Source organism: Oncorhynchus kisutch, unplaced genomic scaffold (assembly GCF_002021735.2).
Source record: "Oncorhynchus kisutch isolate 150728-3 unplaced genomic scaffold, Okis_V2 scaffold686, whole genome shotgun sequence".
Classification (NCBI taxonomy): domain Eukaryota; kingdom Metazoa; phylum Chordata; class Actinopteri; order Salmoniformes; family Salmonidae; genus Oncorhynchus; species Oncorhynchus kisutch.
This window is the reverse complement of record NW_022262631.1, coordinates 528,210-546,467: the sequence shown is the minus strand read 5'-3', so window position 1 is coordinate 546,467 and position 18,258 is coordinate 528,210. Positions and strand designations below refer to the sequence as shown.

At 44.5% G+C, this 18,258-nt stretch overlaps 1 protein-coding gene across 1 annotated transcript; it reads right to left on the bottom strand.

Annotated features, from left to right (window-relative positions):
- Window positions 1-1,435: 1,435 nt before the first annotated feature.
- Window positions 1,436-17,631, bottom strand: LOC109887693 (protocadherin-20). Its single transcript, XM_031815884.1, has 5 exons — window positions 16,930-17,631; window positions 15,037-16,437; window positions 13,506-13,699; window positions 3,859-3,948; window positions 1,436-3,614 (listed from the first exon to the last, which is right to left on the bottom strand). The coding sequence occupies exons 1-5, from the start codon at window positions 16,975-16,977 to the stop codon at window positions 2,669-2,671; spliced, it is 2,679 nt and encodes an 892-aa protein (XP_031671744.1). The 5' UTR covers window positions 16,978-17,631; the 3' UTR covers window positions 1,436-2,668.
- Between the last annotated feature and the right edge of the window lie 627 nt (window positions 17,632-18,258).

Genomic DNA, 18,258 nt, shown 5'->3' with positions numbered 1-18,258 from the left:
GGTGGTTAGAGGGGGGCGGCAGGTAGCCTGGTGGTTAGAGCAGGTAGTCTAGTGGTTAAAGCAGGTCGCCTAGTGGTAAGAGTGTTGGGCCAATAACCGAAAGGTTGCTGGATCGAATCCCTGAGCTGACGAGGTAAAAACCTTCTGCCCCTGAACAAGGCAGTTAATCCACTGTTCCCTGGTAGGTCGTCAGTGCAAATAAGAACTTGTTCAGTCCCTTACAGCCTGTTTCATTTGGATGTTTGTGTGTTGGGGCGGCAGATAGTCTAGTGGTTAGAGGGGGGCGGCAGGTAGCCTAGTGGTTAGAGCAGGTAGCCTAGTGGTTAGAGCAGGTAGCCTAGTGGTAAGAGCAGGTAGCCTAGTGGTTAGAGCAGGTCGCCTAGTTGTTAGAGCAGGTAGCCTAGTGGTTATAGCAGGCAGCCTGGTGGTTAGAGGGGGGCGGCAGGTAGACTAGTGGTTAGAGCAGGTAGCCTAGTGGTTAGAGGGGGGCGGCAGGTAGCCTAGTGGTTAGAGCAGGTAGCCTAGTGGTTAGAGCAGGTAGCCCAGTGGTTAGAGCAGGTAGCCTAGTGCTTAGAGCAGGTAGCCTGGTGCTTAGAGCAGGTAGCCTGGTGGTTAGAGCAGGTAGTCTAGTGGTAAGAGCAGGTAGCCTGGTGGTTAGAGCAGGTAGCCTGGTGGTTAGAGGGGGGCGGCAGGTAGCCTAGTGGTTAGAGCAGGTAGTCTAGTGGTAAGAGCAGGTAGCCTGGTGGTTAGAGCAGGTAGCCTGGTGGTTAGAGGGGGGCGGCAGGTAGCCTAGTGGTTAGAGCAGGTAGCCTAGTGGTTAGAGCAGGTAGCCTAGTGGTTAGAGCAGGTAGCCTAGTGGTTAGAGCAGGTAGCCTAGTGCTTAGAGCAGGTAGCCTGGTGCTTAGAGCAGGTAGCCTGGTGGTTAGAGCAGGTAGTCTAGTGGTAAGAGCAGGTAGCCTGGTGGTTAGAGCAGGTAGCCTGGTGGTTAGAGGGGGGCGGCAGGTAGCCTAGTGGTTAGAGCAGGTAGTCTAGTGGTAAGAGCAGGTAGCCTGGTGGTTAGAGCAGGTAGCCTGGTGGTTAGAGGGGGGCGGCAGGTAGCCTGGTGGTTAGAGCAGGTAGTCTAGTGGTTAAAGCAGGTCGCCTAGTGGTAAGAGTGTTGGGCCAATAACCGAAAGGTTGCTGGATCGAATCCCTGAGCTGACGAGGTAAAAATCTGTCCTTCTGCCCCTGAACAAGGCAGTTAATCCACTGTTCCCTGGTAGGTCGTCAGTGCAAATAAGAACTTGTTCTTAACAGACTTTCCTAGTTAAATTTTCATTAAATTTCCCCTCCGCATAAATTCTAATTCATAATCAAAACATTGTCATTAATTTACATCCTAATATGAAAGGCACGACCCGGTAGGCCGTTTTAATTTCAGAAAAGCAATATAATATGAAAATAAAGCACTTTTTAATATTCAAACAAGATTTGTTTTCAGAGACAGACAATAAGAACATGGTTTAGGGAATGACAGGTTCACTGGGAGGTGACTATGGATGCGTTCCAAATGGCACCCTATTCCCTATATAGTGCACTACTTTAGACCAGAGCCCTATAGAACCCTATTCCCTATATAGTGCACTACTTTAGACCAGAGCCCTATTCCCTATATAATGCACTACTTTAGACCAGAGCCCTATAGAACCCTATTCCCTATATATAGTGCACTACTTTAGACCAGAGCCCTATTCCCTATGTAGTGCACTACTTTAGACCAGAGCCCTATAGAACCCTATTCCCTATATAGTGCACTACTTTAGACCAGAGCCCTATAGAACCCTATTCCCTATATAGTGCACTACTTTAGACCAGAGCCCTTTTGAACCCTATTCCCTATATAGTGCACTACTTTAGACCAGAGCCCTATATAGGGAAATAGGGTGCCATTTGGGACACACTTAAGGAGGCAGGTAGAGGGTTTGTTTGGTGGCCAGGCAAGAAGCCTCCCTCTTGAAACTGTATCACAACAAAATACACATTTTAATCTCACACAAAATCCAGTAGATTTGAAGAAAATGACAGATTTTAATTGTCTTCTGCACTGCACTCTGGGGGTCAGCTTTTCCAATGCAATCCAAAGGGGTATGAAAAAAAACATTGTTATATCAATCAATCAATCAATCAATCAATATTGTTATACACACCAAATGATCCTCATCCCTTTCCAACGATCCTGACATCATTGTGAAAGAAAAAAAAAATTGAATCTCTCCCATTTTTTAAAAAAAATTGTAAATTTAAGGAGTATTTTCTTAAGGGCTTTCACGAAAAAAATAAAATAATAATAATAATCTTGTCTAGTTAAAGATTTTGTTATAAAGTTATAAAACCTTTCATATTTTCTACAATATATACATCACATTGGGTCTTTTAATACGCTTTTAAAACGAGGACGTATCCCAAACGGCACCCTAATTCCTATATAGTGCACCACCATGGGCCCTTGATTTAAAAATAGTGCACTAAATAGGCAAAAGGGGGGTGCAATTTGGGATCCGGGCCTTTTTTGTCTTTTTGAGGATGAAAATCTACACTTCACAAATTCACATTGTTTATAAACAGTTGCGGTGTAACAGTTTTTGTACGTTGGAGTCTTCGCCTCAAAGTCTTTGCAATGTCAACGTCATCAAATGTTTGAGATTTCCGTCCGCTTTCTATCTGCGTCGTCACCGTTCACCTTCAAAGGCATTTCAACCTCTAGTCTTTTCATTTGGCATTTCCTCCATTTCTTCAGTTTCTTGCAGCATATATAAGCAGTCAATGTGACGGCGATGCAGAACAGTCCCAGACAGGTCACTGACAGAGCTATGAGTAGCGGCTGACAGGGGAACAAGTCCTCCCTGCCGGGCCTCTCTGTCAGTTTACCCACGTACCACTGCTTCTCCTCCATCTGGATCTCAGCCTCCTCCCCGGTGAGAAGACTCTGGATGTAGCTCTCGTTAGAAACCGTCTCGTTGACGAAGAGGTTGACCAGGACCGTGGAGTGGAGAGGTTCGGGTTGACCGTGGTCCGAGACTTTAACCAGTAGACTGTAGAGACCGCGGTCACTCAGTTCTCTCTTCAACGTGATGTTCCCTGTGTCCGGGTCGATATCAAACGACCCCGGCTCGCCACCCTTCCTCTTGATGATGCTGTAGGCGATAACGGCGTTCATTCCTGTGTCTTTATCCACGGCGTAAACCTCTGTGATGGAGGTCCCTGGTAGGGTGCTAGGTAACACCAGCATGTAGGACTGGTTAGACTGGGGGAACAAGACGACGGGAGGGTTATCGTTTACGTCAAGGAGGAGGACGGTAACCACGGTGAGGCAGGAGAGAGAGGGTTCCCCTCCGTCGACTGCCTCGATCCAGAGGTAGTACGTCCCCTGTTGCTCCCGGTCCAGAGGGGTACGGGCCCTTAGAGCACCGCGCCCCGCGTCGATCACAAAGATGTCGCTGCCGTTGACGATGGAGAGGGCCACCCAGCCGTTCTCACCTGCGTCCGCGTCCGTTACCGAGAGGACGCCGATCTCGCCAAAACCCGGGAAATTCTCCGGCACAAAGAATGTGAAGTCTTTGTTGATGAAGCGCGGGCTGTTGGGTAAAAAATTTAAAAATCAAATCATATGAATCAATCAACACAATCAATCAAATCAATCAATCAAATCAATCAATCAATCAAATCAATCAAATCAATCAAATCAAATCAATCAATCAAATCATATCAATCAAATCAAATTATATCAATCAATCAAAACAATCAATCAAATCTAATCTAATCATATCAATCAATCAATCAAATCAGCAGTTATCACAAAATGTCTGGCCTTTCTCTTACCTGTTGTCATTGCGGTCCAGCACAGTGATGACCACTGTAGCTATAGACTCTCTCCTGGGGGTCCCTCGGTCCACCGCCCGAACCATGAACCTGCAACCGAACCATGAACCTATTATTGTCTCGTCACAATATTACAACAACAACAATAAACAAAACACTATGAACATCCATAGGCAGTTATAATGCATTGTGTCATCCATATATCCAGTTTCCGCTTTAAATGACATTCAGCTTATTAAGGCTTCATAAAGCCTTCATAAAGCCTACCTAACTAAGCTCTACATAAATGTGTTACAAAGCATCTATAACCATACGTCATGCTTCATAAAGGCTTCATAAAGCCTACCTAACTAAGGGCTACATAAATGTGTTACAAAACATCTATAATCGTACGTCATGCTTCATAAAGCCTTCATAAAGCCTACCTGACTAAGCTCTACATAAATGTGTTACAAAACATCTATAGCCGTACGTCATGCTTCATAAAGCCTTCATAAAGCCTACCTGACTAAGCTCTACATAAATGTGTTACAAAACATCTATAGCCATACGTCATGCTTTATAAAGGCTTCATAAAGCCTACCAAAGAGCACCATGAATGTGTTACAAAGCATCTATAACCGTACGTCATGCTTCATAAAGGCTTCATAAAGCCTACCAAAGAGCACCATGAATGTGTTACAAAGCATCTATAGCCGTACGTCATGCTTCATAAAGGCTTCATAAAGCCTACCTGACTAAGCTCTACATAAATGTGTTACAAAACATCTATAATCGTACGTCATGCTTCATAAAGCCTTCATAAAGCCTACCTGACTAAGCTCTACATAAATGTGTTACAAAACATCTATAACCGTACGTCATGCTTTATAAAGCCTTCATAAAGCCTACCAAAGAGCACCATAAATGTGTTACAAAACATCTATAGCCGTACGTCATGCTTCATAAAGGCTTCATAAAGCCTACCAAAGAGCACCATGAATGTGTTACAAAACATCTATAGCCGTACGTCATGCTTTATAAAGGCTTCATAAAGCCTACCAAAGAGCACCATAAATGTGTTACAAAGCATCTATAGCCGTACGTCATGCTTCATAAAGGCTTCATAAAGCCTACCAAAGAGCACCATGAATGTGTTACAAAACATCTATAGCCGTACGTCATGCTTTATAAAGGCTTCATAAAGCCTACCAAAGAGCACCATAAATGTGTTACAAAACATCTATAACCGTACGTCATGCTTTATAAAGGCTTCATAAAGCCTACCAAAGAGCACCATGAATGTGTTACAAAACATCTATAGCCGTACGTCATGCTTCATAAAGCCTTCATAAAGCCTACCAAAGAGCACCATGAATGTGTTACAAAACATCTATAACCGTACGTCATGCTTCATAAAGCCTTCATAAAGCCTACCAAAGAGCACCATAAATGTGTTACAAAACATCTATAGCCGTACGTCATGCTTCATAAAGGCTTCATAAAGCCTACCTGACTAAGCCCTACATAAATGTGTTACAAAACATCTATAGCCGTACGTCATGCTTCATAAAGGCTTCATAAAGCCTACCTGACTAAGCCCTACATAAATGTGTTACAAAACATCTATAGCCGTACGTCATGCTTCATAAAGGCTTCATAAAGCCTACCTGACTAAGCCCTACATAAATGTGTTACAAAGCATCTATCATGCTTTATAAAGTACGTCATGCTTTATAAAGGGTTCATAATCGTGACATAACATGTTGTGATGACACATGATCTAAAGAGAATGTATGTGAGTCACGTTACAATTACCTTGATAAAAGCCCCCAAAATAAGGAAATTGAAAGTGGCTTTCAACTGAAACCAAGTTACATGTTCCTCAGAACATAATCACGCACACAACAATATAACAAGTCATACTGTGGGGTGTTGGACCCAGTCAGGTCTCTATATAACAATATAACAAGTCATACTGTGGGGTGTTGGACCCAGTCAGGTCTCTATATAACAAGTCATACTGTGGGGTGTTGGACCCAGTCAGGTCTCTATATAACAATATAACAAGTCATACTGTGGGGTGTTGGACCCAGTCAGGTCTCTATATAACAAGTCATACTGTGGGGTGTTGGACCCAGTCAGGTCTCTATATAACAATATAACAAGTCATACTGTGGGGTGTTGCACCCAGTCAGGTCTCTATATAACAAGTCATACTGTGGGGTGTTGGACCCAGTCAGGTCTCTATATAACAAGTCATACTGTGGGGTGCTGGACCCAGTCAGGTCTCTATATAACAAGTCATACTGTGGGGTGTTGGACCCAGTCAGGTCTCTATATAACAATATAACAAGTCATACTGTGGGGTGTTGCACCCAGTCAGGTCTCTATATAACAAGTCATACTGTGGGGTGTTGGACCCAGTCAGGTCTCTATATAACAAGTCATACTGTGGGGTGTTGGACCCAGTCAGGTCTCTATATAACAATATAACAAGTCATACTGTGGGGTGTTGCACCCAGTCAGGTCTCTATATAACAAGTCATACTGTGGGGTGTTGGACCCAGTCAGGTCTCTATATAACAATATAACAAGTCATACTGTGGGGTGTTGGACCCAGTCAGGTCTCTATATAACAATATAACAAGTCATACTGTGGGGTGTTGGACCCAGTCAGGTCTCTATATAACAATATAACAAGTCATACTGTGGGGTGTTGGACCCAGTCAGGTCTCTATATAACAATATAACAAGTCATACTGTGGGGTGTTGGACCCAGTCAGGTCTCTATATAACAAGTCATACTGTGGGGTGTTGGACCCAGTCAGGTCTCTATATAACAATATAACAAGTCATACTGTGGGGTGTTGGACCCAGTCAGGTCTCTATATAACAATATAACAAGTCATACTGTGGGGTGTTGGACCCAGTCAGGTCTTTATATAACAAGTCATACTGTGGGGTGCTGGACCCAGTCAGGTCTCTATATAACAATATAACAAGTCATACTGTGGGGTGTTGCACCCAGTCAGGTCTTAATATAACAAGTCATACTGTGGGGTGTTGGACCCAGTCAGGTCTCTATATAACAATATAACAAGTCATACTGTGGGGTGTTGGACCCAGTCAGGTCTTAATATAACAAGTCATACTGTGGGGTGTTGGACCCAGTCAGGTCTCTATATAACAAGTCATACTGTGGGGTGTTGGACCCAGTCAGGTCTCTATATAACAATATAACAAGTCATACTGTGGGGTGTTGGACCCAGTCAGGTCTCTATATAACAAGTCATACTGTGGGGTGTTGGACCCAGTCAGGTCTCTATATAACAATATAACAAGTCATACTGTGGGGTGTTGGACCCAGTCAGGTCTTTATAACAAGTCATACTGTGGGGTGTTGGACCCAGTCAGGTCTTAATATAACAAGTCATACTGTGGGGTGTTGGACCCAGTCAGGTCTCTATATAACAATATAACAAGTCATACTGTGGGGTGTTGGACCCAGTCAGGTCTCTATATAACAAGTCATACTGTGGGGTGTTGGACCCAGTCAGGTCTCTATATAACAAGTCATACTGTGGGGTGTTGGACCCAGTCAGGTCTCTATATAACAAGTCATATTGTGGGGTGTTGGACCCAGTCAGGTCTCTATATAACAATATAACAAGTCATACTGTGGGGTGTTGCACCCAGTCAGGTCTCTATATAACAATATAACAAGTCATACTGTGGGGTGTTGGACCCAGTCAGGTCTCTATATAACAATATAACAAGTCTCTATATAACAGGTCTCTATATAACAAGTCATATTGTGGGGTGTTGGACCCAGTCAGGTCTCTATATAACAATATAACAAGTCATACTGTGGGGTGTTGGACCCAGTCAGGTCTCAATATAACAATATAACAAGTCATACTGTGGGGTGTTGGACCCAGTCAGGTCTCTATATAACAAGTCATACTGTGGGGTGCTGGACCCAGTCAGGTCTCTATATAACAAGTCATATTGTGGGGTGTTGGACCCAGTCAGGTCTCTATATAACAATATAACAAGTCATACTGTGGGGTGTTGGACCCAGTCAGGTCTCTATATAACAATATAACAAGTCATACTGTGGGGTGTTGGACCCAGTCAGGTCTTTATATAACAAGTCATACTGTGGGGTGTTGGACCCAGTCAGGTCTCTATATAACAAGTCATACTGTGGGGTGTTGCACCCAGTCAGGTCTCTATATAACAATATAACAAGTCATACTGTGGGGTGTTGCACCCAGTCAGGTCTCTATATAACAATAGGTCTCTATATAACAAGTCATACTGTGGGGTGATGGACCCAGTCAGGTCTTTATATAACAAGTCATACTGTGGGGTGTTGGACCCAGTCAGGTCTCTATATAACAAGTCATACTGTGGGGTGATGGACCCAGTCAGGTCTCTATATAACAATATAACTACTGTCAAAAATCAAAAATATTTTTATGTTGTTTTTCTATTAACAAACATAGTCAGGGATAAATCGTACCGAGTTTTGATCCACAACACATTTCTTTACCTGTGGAGTAACTGACTAACAACACACCTGAGCAGTCATTGACTACAGGTAGGAACACAGCTGGACATGTAAGGTAAGCCGGCATACCCTCCAGGTAGGAACACAGCTGGACATGTAAGGTGAGCCGGCATACCCTCCAGGTTCAGGAATACAGCTGGACATGTAAGGTGAGCCGGCATACCCTCCAGGTAGGAATACAGTTGGACATGCAAGGTGAGCCGGCATACCCTCCAGGTTCAGGAATACAGCTGGACATGTAAGGTGAGCCGGCATACCCTCCAGGTTCAGGAATACAGCTGGACATGTAAGGTGAGCCGGCATACCCTCCAGGTTCAGGAACACAGCTGGACATGTAAGGTGAGCCGGCATACCCTCCAGGTTCAGGAATACAGCTGGACATGTAAGGTGAGCCGGCATACCCTCCAGGTTCAGGAATACAGCCGGACATGGAAGGTGAGCCGGCATACCCTCCAGGTTCAGGAATACAGCTGGACATGTAAGGCTAGCCGGCATACCCTCCAGGTTCAGGAATACAGCTGGACATGTAAGGTGAGCCGGCATACCCTCCAGGTTCAGGAATACAGCTGGACATGTAAGGTGAGCCGGCATACCCTCCAGGTTCAGGAATACAGCTGGACATGTAAGGTGAGCCGGCATACCCTCCAGGTTCAGGAACACAGCTGGACATGTAAGTCTATGCTGTACCATAAATACATACCACCATCCTTCAGAGATACCATGCTGTACTGTAAATACATACCACCAGCCTTCAGAGATACCATGCTGTACTGTAAATACATACCACCAGCCTTCAGATACCATGCTGTACCATAAATACATACCACCAGCCTTCAGAGATACCATGCTGTACTGTAAATACATACCACCAGCCTTCAGAGATACCATGCTGTACTGTAAATACATACCACCAGCCTTCAGATACCATGCTGTACTATAAATACATACCACCAGCCTTCAGATACCATGCTGTACTGTAAATACATACCACCAACCTTCAGATACCATGCTGTACCATAAATACATACCACCAGCCTTCAGAGATACCATGCTGTACTGTAAATACATACCACCAGCCTTCAGATACCATGCTGTACCATAAATACATACCACCAGCCTTCAGAGATACCATGCTGTACTGTAAATACATACCACCAGCCTTCAGAGATACCATGCTGTACTGTAAATACATACCACCAGCCTTCAGAGATACCATGCTGTCCTATAAACACATACCACCAGCCTTCAGATACCATGCTGTACTGTAAATACATACCACCAACCTTCAGATACCATGCTGTACCATAAATACATACCACCAGCCTTCAGAGATACCATGCTGTACTGTAAATACATACCACCAGCCTTCAGAGATACCATGCTGTACTGTAAATACATACCACCAGCCTTCAGAGATACCATGCTGTACTGTAAATACATACCACCAGCCTTCAGATACCATGCTGTACTGTAAATACATACCACCAGCCTTCAGATACCATGCTGTACTGTAAATACATACCACCAGCCTTCAGATACCATGCTGTACTGTAAATACATACCACCAGCCTTCAGAGATACCATGCTGTACCATAAATACATACCACCAGCCTTCAGAGATAGGGGACAGAGATTTTATTTTTTTAACCTTTATTTTACTAGGCAAGTCAGTTAAGAACAAATTCTTATTTTCAATGACGGCCTAGGAACAGTGGGTTAACTGCCTGTTCAGGGGCCAGAACAACAGATTAGTACCTTGTCAGCTCGGGGATTCGAACTTGCAACTTTTCGGTTACTAGTCCAACGCTCTAACCACTAGGCTACCTGCCGTCCCTACACTCTAACCACTAGGCTACCCTGCCGCCTCTACCCTCTAACCACTAGGCTACCTGCCTCCTCTACACTCTAACCACTAGGCTACCCTGCCTCCTCTACACTCAAACCACTAGGCTACCTGCCACCTCTACACTCTAACCACTAGGCTACCTGCCTCCTCTACACTCTAACCACTAGGCTACCCTGCCTCCTCTACACTCTAACCACTAGGCTACCTGCCGTCCCTACACTCTAACCACTAGGCTACCCTGCCACCTCTACACTCTAACCACTAGGCTACCTGCCGTCCCTACACTCTAACCACTAGGCTACCTGCCTCCTCTACACTCTAACCACTAGGCTACCTGCCGTCCCTACACTCTAACCACTAGGCTACCTGCCTCCTCTACACTCTAACCACTAGGCTACCCTGCCACCTCTACACTCTAACCACTAGGCTACCCTGCCGCCTCTACACTCTAACCACTAGGCTACCCTGCCGCCCCTCCACTCTAACCACTAGGCTACCTGCCTCCTCTACACTCTAACCACTAGGCTACCTGCCGTCCCTACACTCTAACCACTAGGCTACCTGCCTCCTCTCCACTCTAACCACTAGGCTACCTGCCTCCTCTCCACTCTAACCACTAGGCTACCTGCCTCCTCTAAACTCTAACCACTAGGCTACCCTGCCACCTCTACACTCTAACCACTAGGCTACCCTGCCACCTCTACACTCTAATCACTAGGCTACCCTGCCCCCTCTACACTCTAACCACTAGGCTACCCTGCCGCCTCTACACTCTAACCACTAGGCTACCCTGCCGCCTCTACACTCTAACCACTAGGCTACCCTGCCGCCTCTACACTCTAACCACTAGGCTACCCTGCCGCCTCTACACTCTAACCACTAGGCTACCCTGCCGCCTCTACACTCTAACCACTAGGCTACCCTGCCGCCTCTACACTCTAACCACTAGGCTACCCTGCCGCCTCTACACTCTAACCACTAGGCTACCCTGCCGCCTCTACACTCTAACCACTAGGCTACCCTGCCGCCTCTACACTCTAACCACTAGGCTACCCTGCCGCCTCTACACTCTAACCACTAGGCTACCCTGCCGCCTCTACACTCTAACCACTAGGCTACCCTGCCGCCTCTACACTCTAACCACTAGGCTACCCTGCCGCCTCTACACTCTAACCACTAGGCTACCTGCCTCCTCTCCACTCTAACCACTAGGCTACCTGCCTCCTCTAAACTCTAACCACTAGGCTACCCTGCCACCTCTACACTCTAACCACTAGGCTACCCTGCCACCTCTACACTCTAATCACTAGGCTACCCTGCCCCCTCTACACTCTAACCACTAGGCTACCCTGCCGCCTCTACACTCTAACCACTAGGCTACCCTGCCGCCTCTGCACTCTAACCACTAGGCTACCCTGCCGCCTCTACACTCTAACCACTAGGCTACCCTGCCGCCTCTACACTCTAACCACTAGGCTACCCTGCCGCCTCTACACTCTAACCACTAGGCTACCCTGCCGCCTCTACACTCTAACCACTAGGCTACCCTGCCGCCTCTACACTCTAACCACTAGGCTACCCTGCCGCCTCTACACTCTAACCACTAGGCTACCCTGCCGCCTCTACACTCTAACCACTAGGCTACCCTGCCGCCTCTACACTCTAACCACTAGGCTACCCTGCCTAAGGAAAGGGTTCATTCCTTTTCCCTTCAGTCAATTAAACTGAAAGATTTGTATGTATTGTATGACATCACATTTCCTGTTTCTTCACGTTTGTATCAGATCCAAACTCCTCATATAGAGAGGCATTGAGGACAACAGGTATTGGAATGGAAAAGTTCAGTTTCCTTCCTGAATAAGCAGTGAACCCCGGAAAATACTGAGTACAGCAAAACAACAGAAACAAAGATAACATAACCAAAGAGGTCCAACTTTGTTTTGGGTCTTTGGTTCCCTGTGGGGGTGTCGTGGAGGTGTGGCCTATGAGTGGATGGGGTTTAACTGTAGATTACCTATTTTATACAACCTGAGGTGAGAGGATTGCAGATGTTCTGTAAATGTTTAGAAAAAGTGCCATGCATCTTTCTTTAACCTCTCCCCTCATATCCCACTTCCCTCCCACTCACTCACTCAATCACTCACTCACTCACTCACTCACTCACTCACTCACTCACTCACTCACTCACTCACTCACTCACTCACTCACTCACTCACTCACTCACTCACTCACTCACTCACTCACTCACTCACTCCCCTCCCCTCCCCTCCCACTCACTCACTCAATCACTCACTCACTCACTCACTCACTCACTCACTCACTCACTCACTCACTCACTCACTCACTCACTCACTCACTCACTCACTCACTCACTCACTCACTCACTCGGTTCCTTAACTCTGTCCCCATCGGTTCCTTATCTCTGTCCCCATCGGTTCCTTACCGATGGGGAACCCCCCCCCGGAATTCAGCCAAAAAATAAATATGGATTTTAAACGGGCCCTACCAATGTTTTTGGTGAAGGACTGCACTTTAGAGTGTGTGATTCTGCAGCATTTTGGGGATAGTTGAGATCAGGTCCACTATTGGCTGTGCGCCCAAGAGGGAAAGAGGTTGGGCCTGTCCTAACAAAGGGTTTAGAGTAATATAACACACAGCATTTATCCACAGCCATTTGCAGTCACGCCTGAATACATCTTTACATACGGAGTCTAACCCACCATGCTGGTGTTGCAATTGTCAGCTCTGGGATTTACTAATCCAATGCTCTAACCACTAGGCTACCCTACATACGGGTGGGAGTCTAACCCACCATGCTGGTGTTGCAATTGTCAGCTCTGGGATTAATCCAATGCTCTAACCACTAGGCTACCCTACATACGGGTGGGAGTCTAACCCACCATGCTGGTGTTGCAATTCTCTACCAAGATGCATGATGGGTTATAAATGCTTTGTGATGCCTCAATTTAACATGATTTATAAAGCCTTATATTAAGCATTGCTTATGCCACCCTTGATAAAGAACAGTCTTTATGTCATCTTTGACATACATATATTTAATTCCACCAACTTTGTTTTTTTGTTTCACTTTTTTTTATCCATTTTGAGATTATTTTCTGTCATGAAAAAGCTAAACAAGTAAATTATTATTATTACTATAAACATATATAGGAAATTTATAAGACATTTGAATCCATACAATATCAGTCATAGTACGTTAGGACACATCATCAATATGCGACGGACCTGTAGGTCTGCTTCTCTTCTCGGTCCAGAGATGTGGACACGGTCAGCACGCCGGTCAGCCTCTCCAGGAGGAAAATGGAGGGAGCGTCTGACCCCAGCGTGTAGATGACCTCTCCTCTGGCCTCACTGTCCTGGTCTGTGGCCTGGAGCTGGGTCAGGAAGCTGTTGGGAGGGTTATTCTCCTCCACAGAGACCTGAGATTAAAATAAGTATGGTGTTATCAGGGACTCAAATAATAAGTATGGTGTTATCAGGGACTCAAATAATAAGTATGGTGTTATCAATGACTCAAATAATAAGTATGGTGTTAACAAGGACTCAAATAATAAGTATGGTGTTAACAAGGACTCAAATAATAAGTATGGTGTTAACAAGGACTCAAATAATAAGTATGGTGTTAACAAGGACTCAAATAATAAGTATGGTGTTAACAAGGACTCAAATAATAAGTATGGTGTTATCAAGGACTCAAATAATAAGTATGGTGTTAACAAGGACTCAAATAATAAGTATGGTGTTAACAAGGACTCAAATAATAAGTATGGTGTTAACAAGGACTCAAATAATAAGTATGGTGTTAACAAGGACTCAAATAATAAGTATGGTGTTAACAAGGACTCAAATAATAAGTATGGTGTTAACAAGGACTCAAATAATAAGTATGGTGTTAACAAGGACTCAAATAATAAGTATGGTGTTATCAAGGACTCAAATAATAAGTATGGTGTTAACAAGGACTCAAATAATAAGTATGGTGTTAACAAGGACTCAAATAATAAGTATGGTGTTGACAAGGACTCAAATAATAAGTATGGTGTTATCAAGGACTCAAATAATAAGTATGGTGTTAACAAGGACTCAAATAATAAGTATGGTGTTATCAAGGACTCAAATAATAAGTATGGTGTTAACAAGGACTCAAATAATAAGTATGGTGTTATCAAGGACTCAAATAAGTAGGTAAATACATCAATAAATAAGTACATTTTAAAATAAATAAATAATACCTAAATACTAAAATACATTTGTAAATACTATAATAAATAAGTAAATACTATAATAAATAAGTAAATACTATAATAATTGTGTAAATACTGTAATAATAAGTAAATTTTAAAATAAATTTGTAAATACTAAAATAAATAAGTAAATTCTAAAATAAATACGTGAGTAGACCTTTTTTGATTTTATTAGTCAACAACAATTATTTTAACAACAACAACAACAACAACAAAAAATCCTCTATATTTTGTATTATTGTACTGAAATGGCTTAAGAAAATCAATGTACTATCAATAATATGCTCAATGTTCATGTCCAACATGCTCAATGTTCATGTCCAAATCCTAACCGTCACCCTAATATGCTCAATGTTCATGTCCAAACCCTAACCGTCACCCTAATATGCTCAATGTTCATGTCCAAACCCTAACCGTCACCCTAATATGCTCAATGTTCATGTCCAAACCCTAACCGTCACCCTAAAAAAACATTTAAACATTCCTGTGTTCATACAAATACATTCACTCACCTCATACAGAGACTGTTTGAAGACCGGCGCGTTGTCGTTCTCATCCAGAACCAGGATCTTAACGAAGGTCTTAATGGCGAGACCTCTGGGGTTCCTGAGCACTACGGTCAGCTCGTAGTCCTGCCTCTGCTCGTGGTCCAGCGGCTCCGTCGTCTCTAACAGATACTCGTTCTTCAACCGTTTGTAAGGTGTCAGTCGGAACGGGCCGGATCCTTCAAGTAGACATTCCGTCCCTTGTCCTCTCTGGTCCGTGTTCGACACGGTGAAAAACGCGATTGGGGAAAACGGCGGTTCGGACTCCTTCATCGTGACCACGCCGTCTTTCTCCGCCGCAATGTAGCGCGGCATAATGACAGGCGGACCGGAAGCTACCCGGATCACGTGCACCGTCACCGTGGCGACGGCAGGGACGCAACCAGGTCCGTTCGCGAGGACAGTGAGTTTGTAGAACTTCCCGGTTGCGGTGTTGATCTGACCGGCCAGTTTGATCACCCCGGTAATCCGGTCCAGATGGAACAGGGCTCTAGCCTCCCGGGGAACGCGGTCGCTGTACGCATAGCTGATCACGGCGTTGGCGCCCTGGTCGGGGTCGAAGGCGTGTAACCTGGACAGGTGCTTTCCTTTAGTCGTATTCCCGTAGAGCGTCACGTTGACCTGTGATTCTGTGAACTGAGGACAGTTATCGTTGACATCAGTGATTATAATCCTCAACGTGGCAGTGCCAAGGAGAGGTGGTAACCCACCGTCCTCTGCTATAATATCCGTTATGTATTCCTCCTGTCGTTCCCGGTCCAGCTCGTCGGTCACGATGAGGAAGGGTGTCAGCTCACCCCCCTCGTTCTCCTCTACGTCCAGAGTGAACACCCCGAAGTCGTTGACCAGCCAGTAAGTCTGGACCCCGTGAAACCCCAGATCAGGGTCCGTCGCTGACTGCTCCACCGCGAACCTCGCGTTGACCTGGGTGTTCTCCGGGACGGAAACCCTAATCTCGCCCGTCGGGAAGCGCGGACGATTATCGTTAACATCCTCAACCAAGATTTTGACCTTAACCAGCTGGAAATACTGCTGGGGTAGAACGAACACATCCAGGGAGAGGACGCAGCCCTGGTTGTACTCCGAGGAGTCGGGGCAGAGCGTCTCCCTGTCGATCTCATTCCCAGACGTAAACAGCTGTCCCGTAGTGCTGTTCAGAGTGACATACTGATCACTGGGCTTCTTCTGGGGCAGATTGAATAAAACATGGGGATCGAGGGATAAATCCAAGTGTAAGTCGGAGCCCATGGACCCGATGAGTGTCCCCGACGGTAATCCTTCTTTTATCTTATAGACCAGCTCTTTGGCTTGGCTGAAATTAGCAAAACAGCAGAGGGGGCTGGTGTAAAGGAGGAGTATACACAAACCCTGAAATGCAGACACAGTACAGAAACATGGGGGTTTAACAAATAGACTTCCAGACATGAGAGAATCAGTCTGGGGGGGGTGGGGGGGGACGACGACAACAAACATGTTGACGATACAGTTATATTATGGAGTCAATAGCCGAGAATGTAAAGAAAATCACTTGATTAAATTAGACTTTCTAAACAGGCACATATATGCTTTTTTAAAAATGTTTAAATACAAATGTTTTACTCTTTAACTCTTTAAATAATAACAAGTAGAACGTAGTCTAGGCTTTGAACCACAGACATTAAGATGTATTGAAAATAACATACACGTTACTACTCATCAATTACATGACGCACGTCGAAGTTGCCAGTTGATTTTAAGCGCAAGCCAACCTCTCATTTGACATTGAACTATGTTTTTTAAAAAAATAAAAAGCTTTCTCTCTTCATTTTTTTTTTCATAGAAAGACTACTTTTACAAGACTACAATGAGAAAAACACTTACCCACAGTACTCCTCTCGAGCTAAGTCCGGGTCCTGTTTTGTTGAACATGTTTATTCCACCTGGCTCGACGTGGTTTGACCTACAGACCGGAGCGGAGAGCCCGGAGCTAAACGCATCAGAGGTTTTTGTCGTGTGCTGAGTTGATCAGCGTAGCAGCAGCACATAGCCTCTGAGTTCGTTGCTGTCTTGTCGCCTTCTGAACTGAACAGAGTCATTCATCCCAACACTGAGTCAGGAACACGCCCACAATATGCAAATAACCCCCCTGACGGCAACCAATGAGATTAGACAGCCGCTGGGATGGGCAGGGAGAGGCGGTTCAAGGATCTTGCCCTGTTTTTTTTTGCAGAGAGAGGGATTGTGTGTGTGTGAGTGTGTGTGTGTGTGTGTGTGTGTGTGTGTGTGTGTGTGTTTGTGTGTGTGAGTGTTCAAAACAGAGAGAAGAAGTACCCTTAGTAAGTAATAGTTGTGGTGTTTGGAGCCTGTTATTTCTGTAAATGATGAATTACTGGAAGCCTCCCAATAGAGCACATATGAACCCAACCTTTCTGAAATGTACATGTGCCCTTAATGACCTGTATATAGATGATGATGAGTGTAGGATGTTGTACTTCACCAATTACAACACTTGAGAATCTTGTGTGTTTGAATTCTTGGATATTATATGCTTTAAACAATGCCCTCATAGCAGCATGTTTACAACATTAAATGTCCCCCTACAGCAGTATGTTTACAACATTAACTGTTCACAGCAGTATGTTTACAACATTAACTGTCCCCTCATAGCAGCATGTTTACAACATTAAATGTCCCCTTACAGCAGCATGTTTACAACATTAACTGTTCACAGCAATATGTTTACAACATTAACTGTCCCCTCACAGCAGCATGTTTACAACATTAACTGTTCACAGCAATATGTTTACAACATTAACTGTCCCCTCATAGCAGCATGTTTACAACATTAAATGTCCCCTACAGCAGTATGTTTACAACATTAACTGTCCCCTTACAGCAATATGTTTACAACATTAACTGTTCACAGCAGTATGTTTACAACATTAAATGTCCCCTCATAGCAGTATGTTTACAACATTAACTGTCCCCTCATAACAGCATGTTTACAACATTAACTGTTCACAGCAGTATGTTTCCAACATTAACTGTCCCCTACAGCAGCATGTTTACAACATTAAATGTCCCCGTATAGCAGTATGTTTACAACATTAACTGTTCACAGCAGCATGTTTACAACATTAACTGTCCCCTTATAGCAGCATGTTTACAACATTAACTGTCCCCTTATAGCAGTATGTTTACAACATTAAC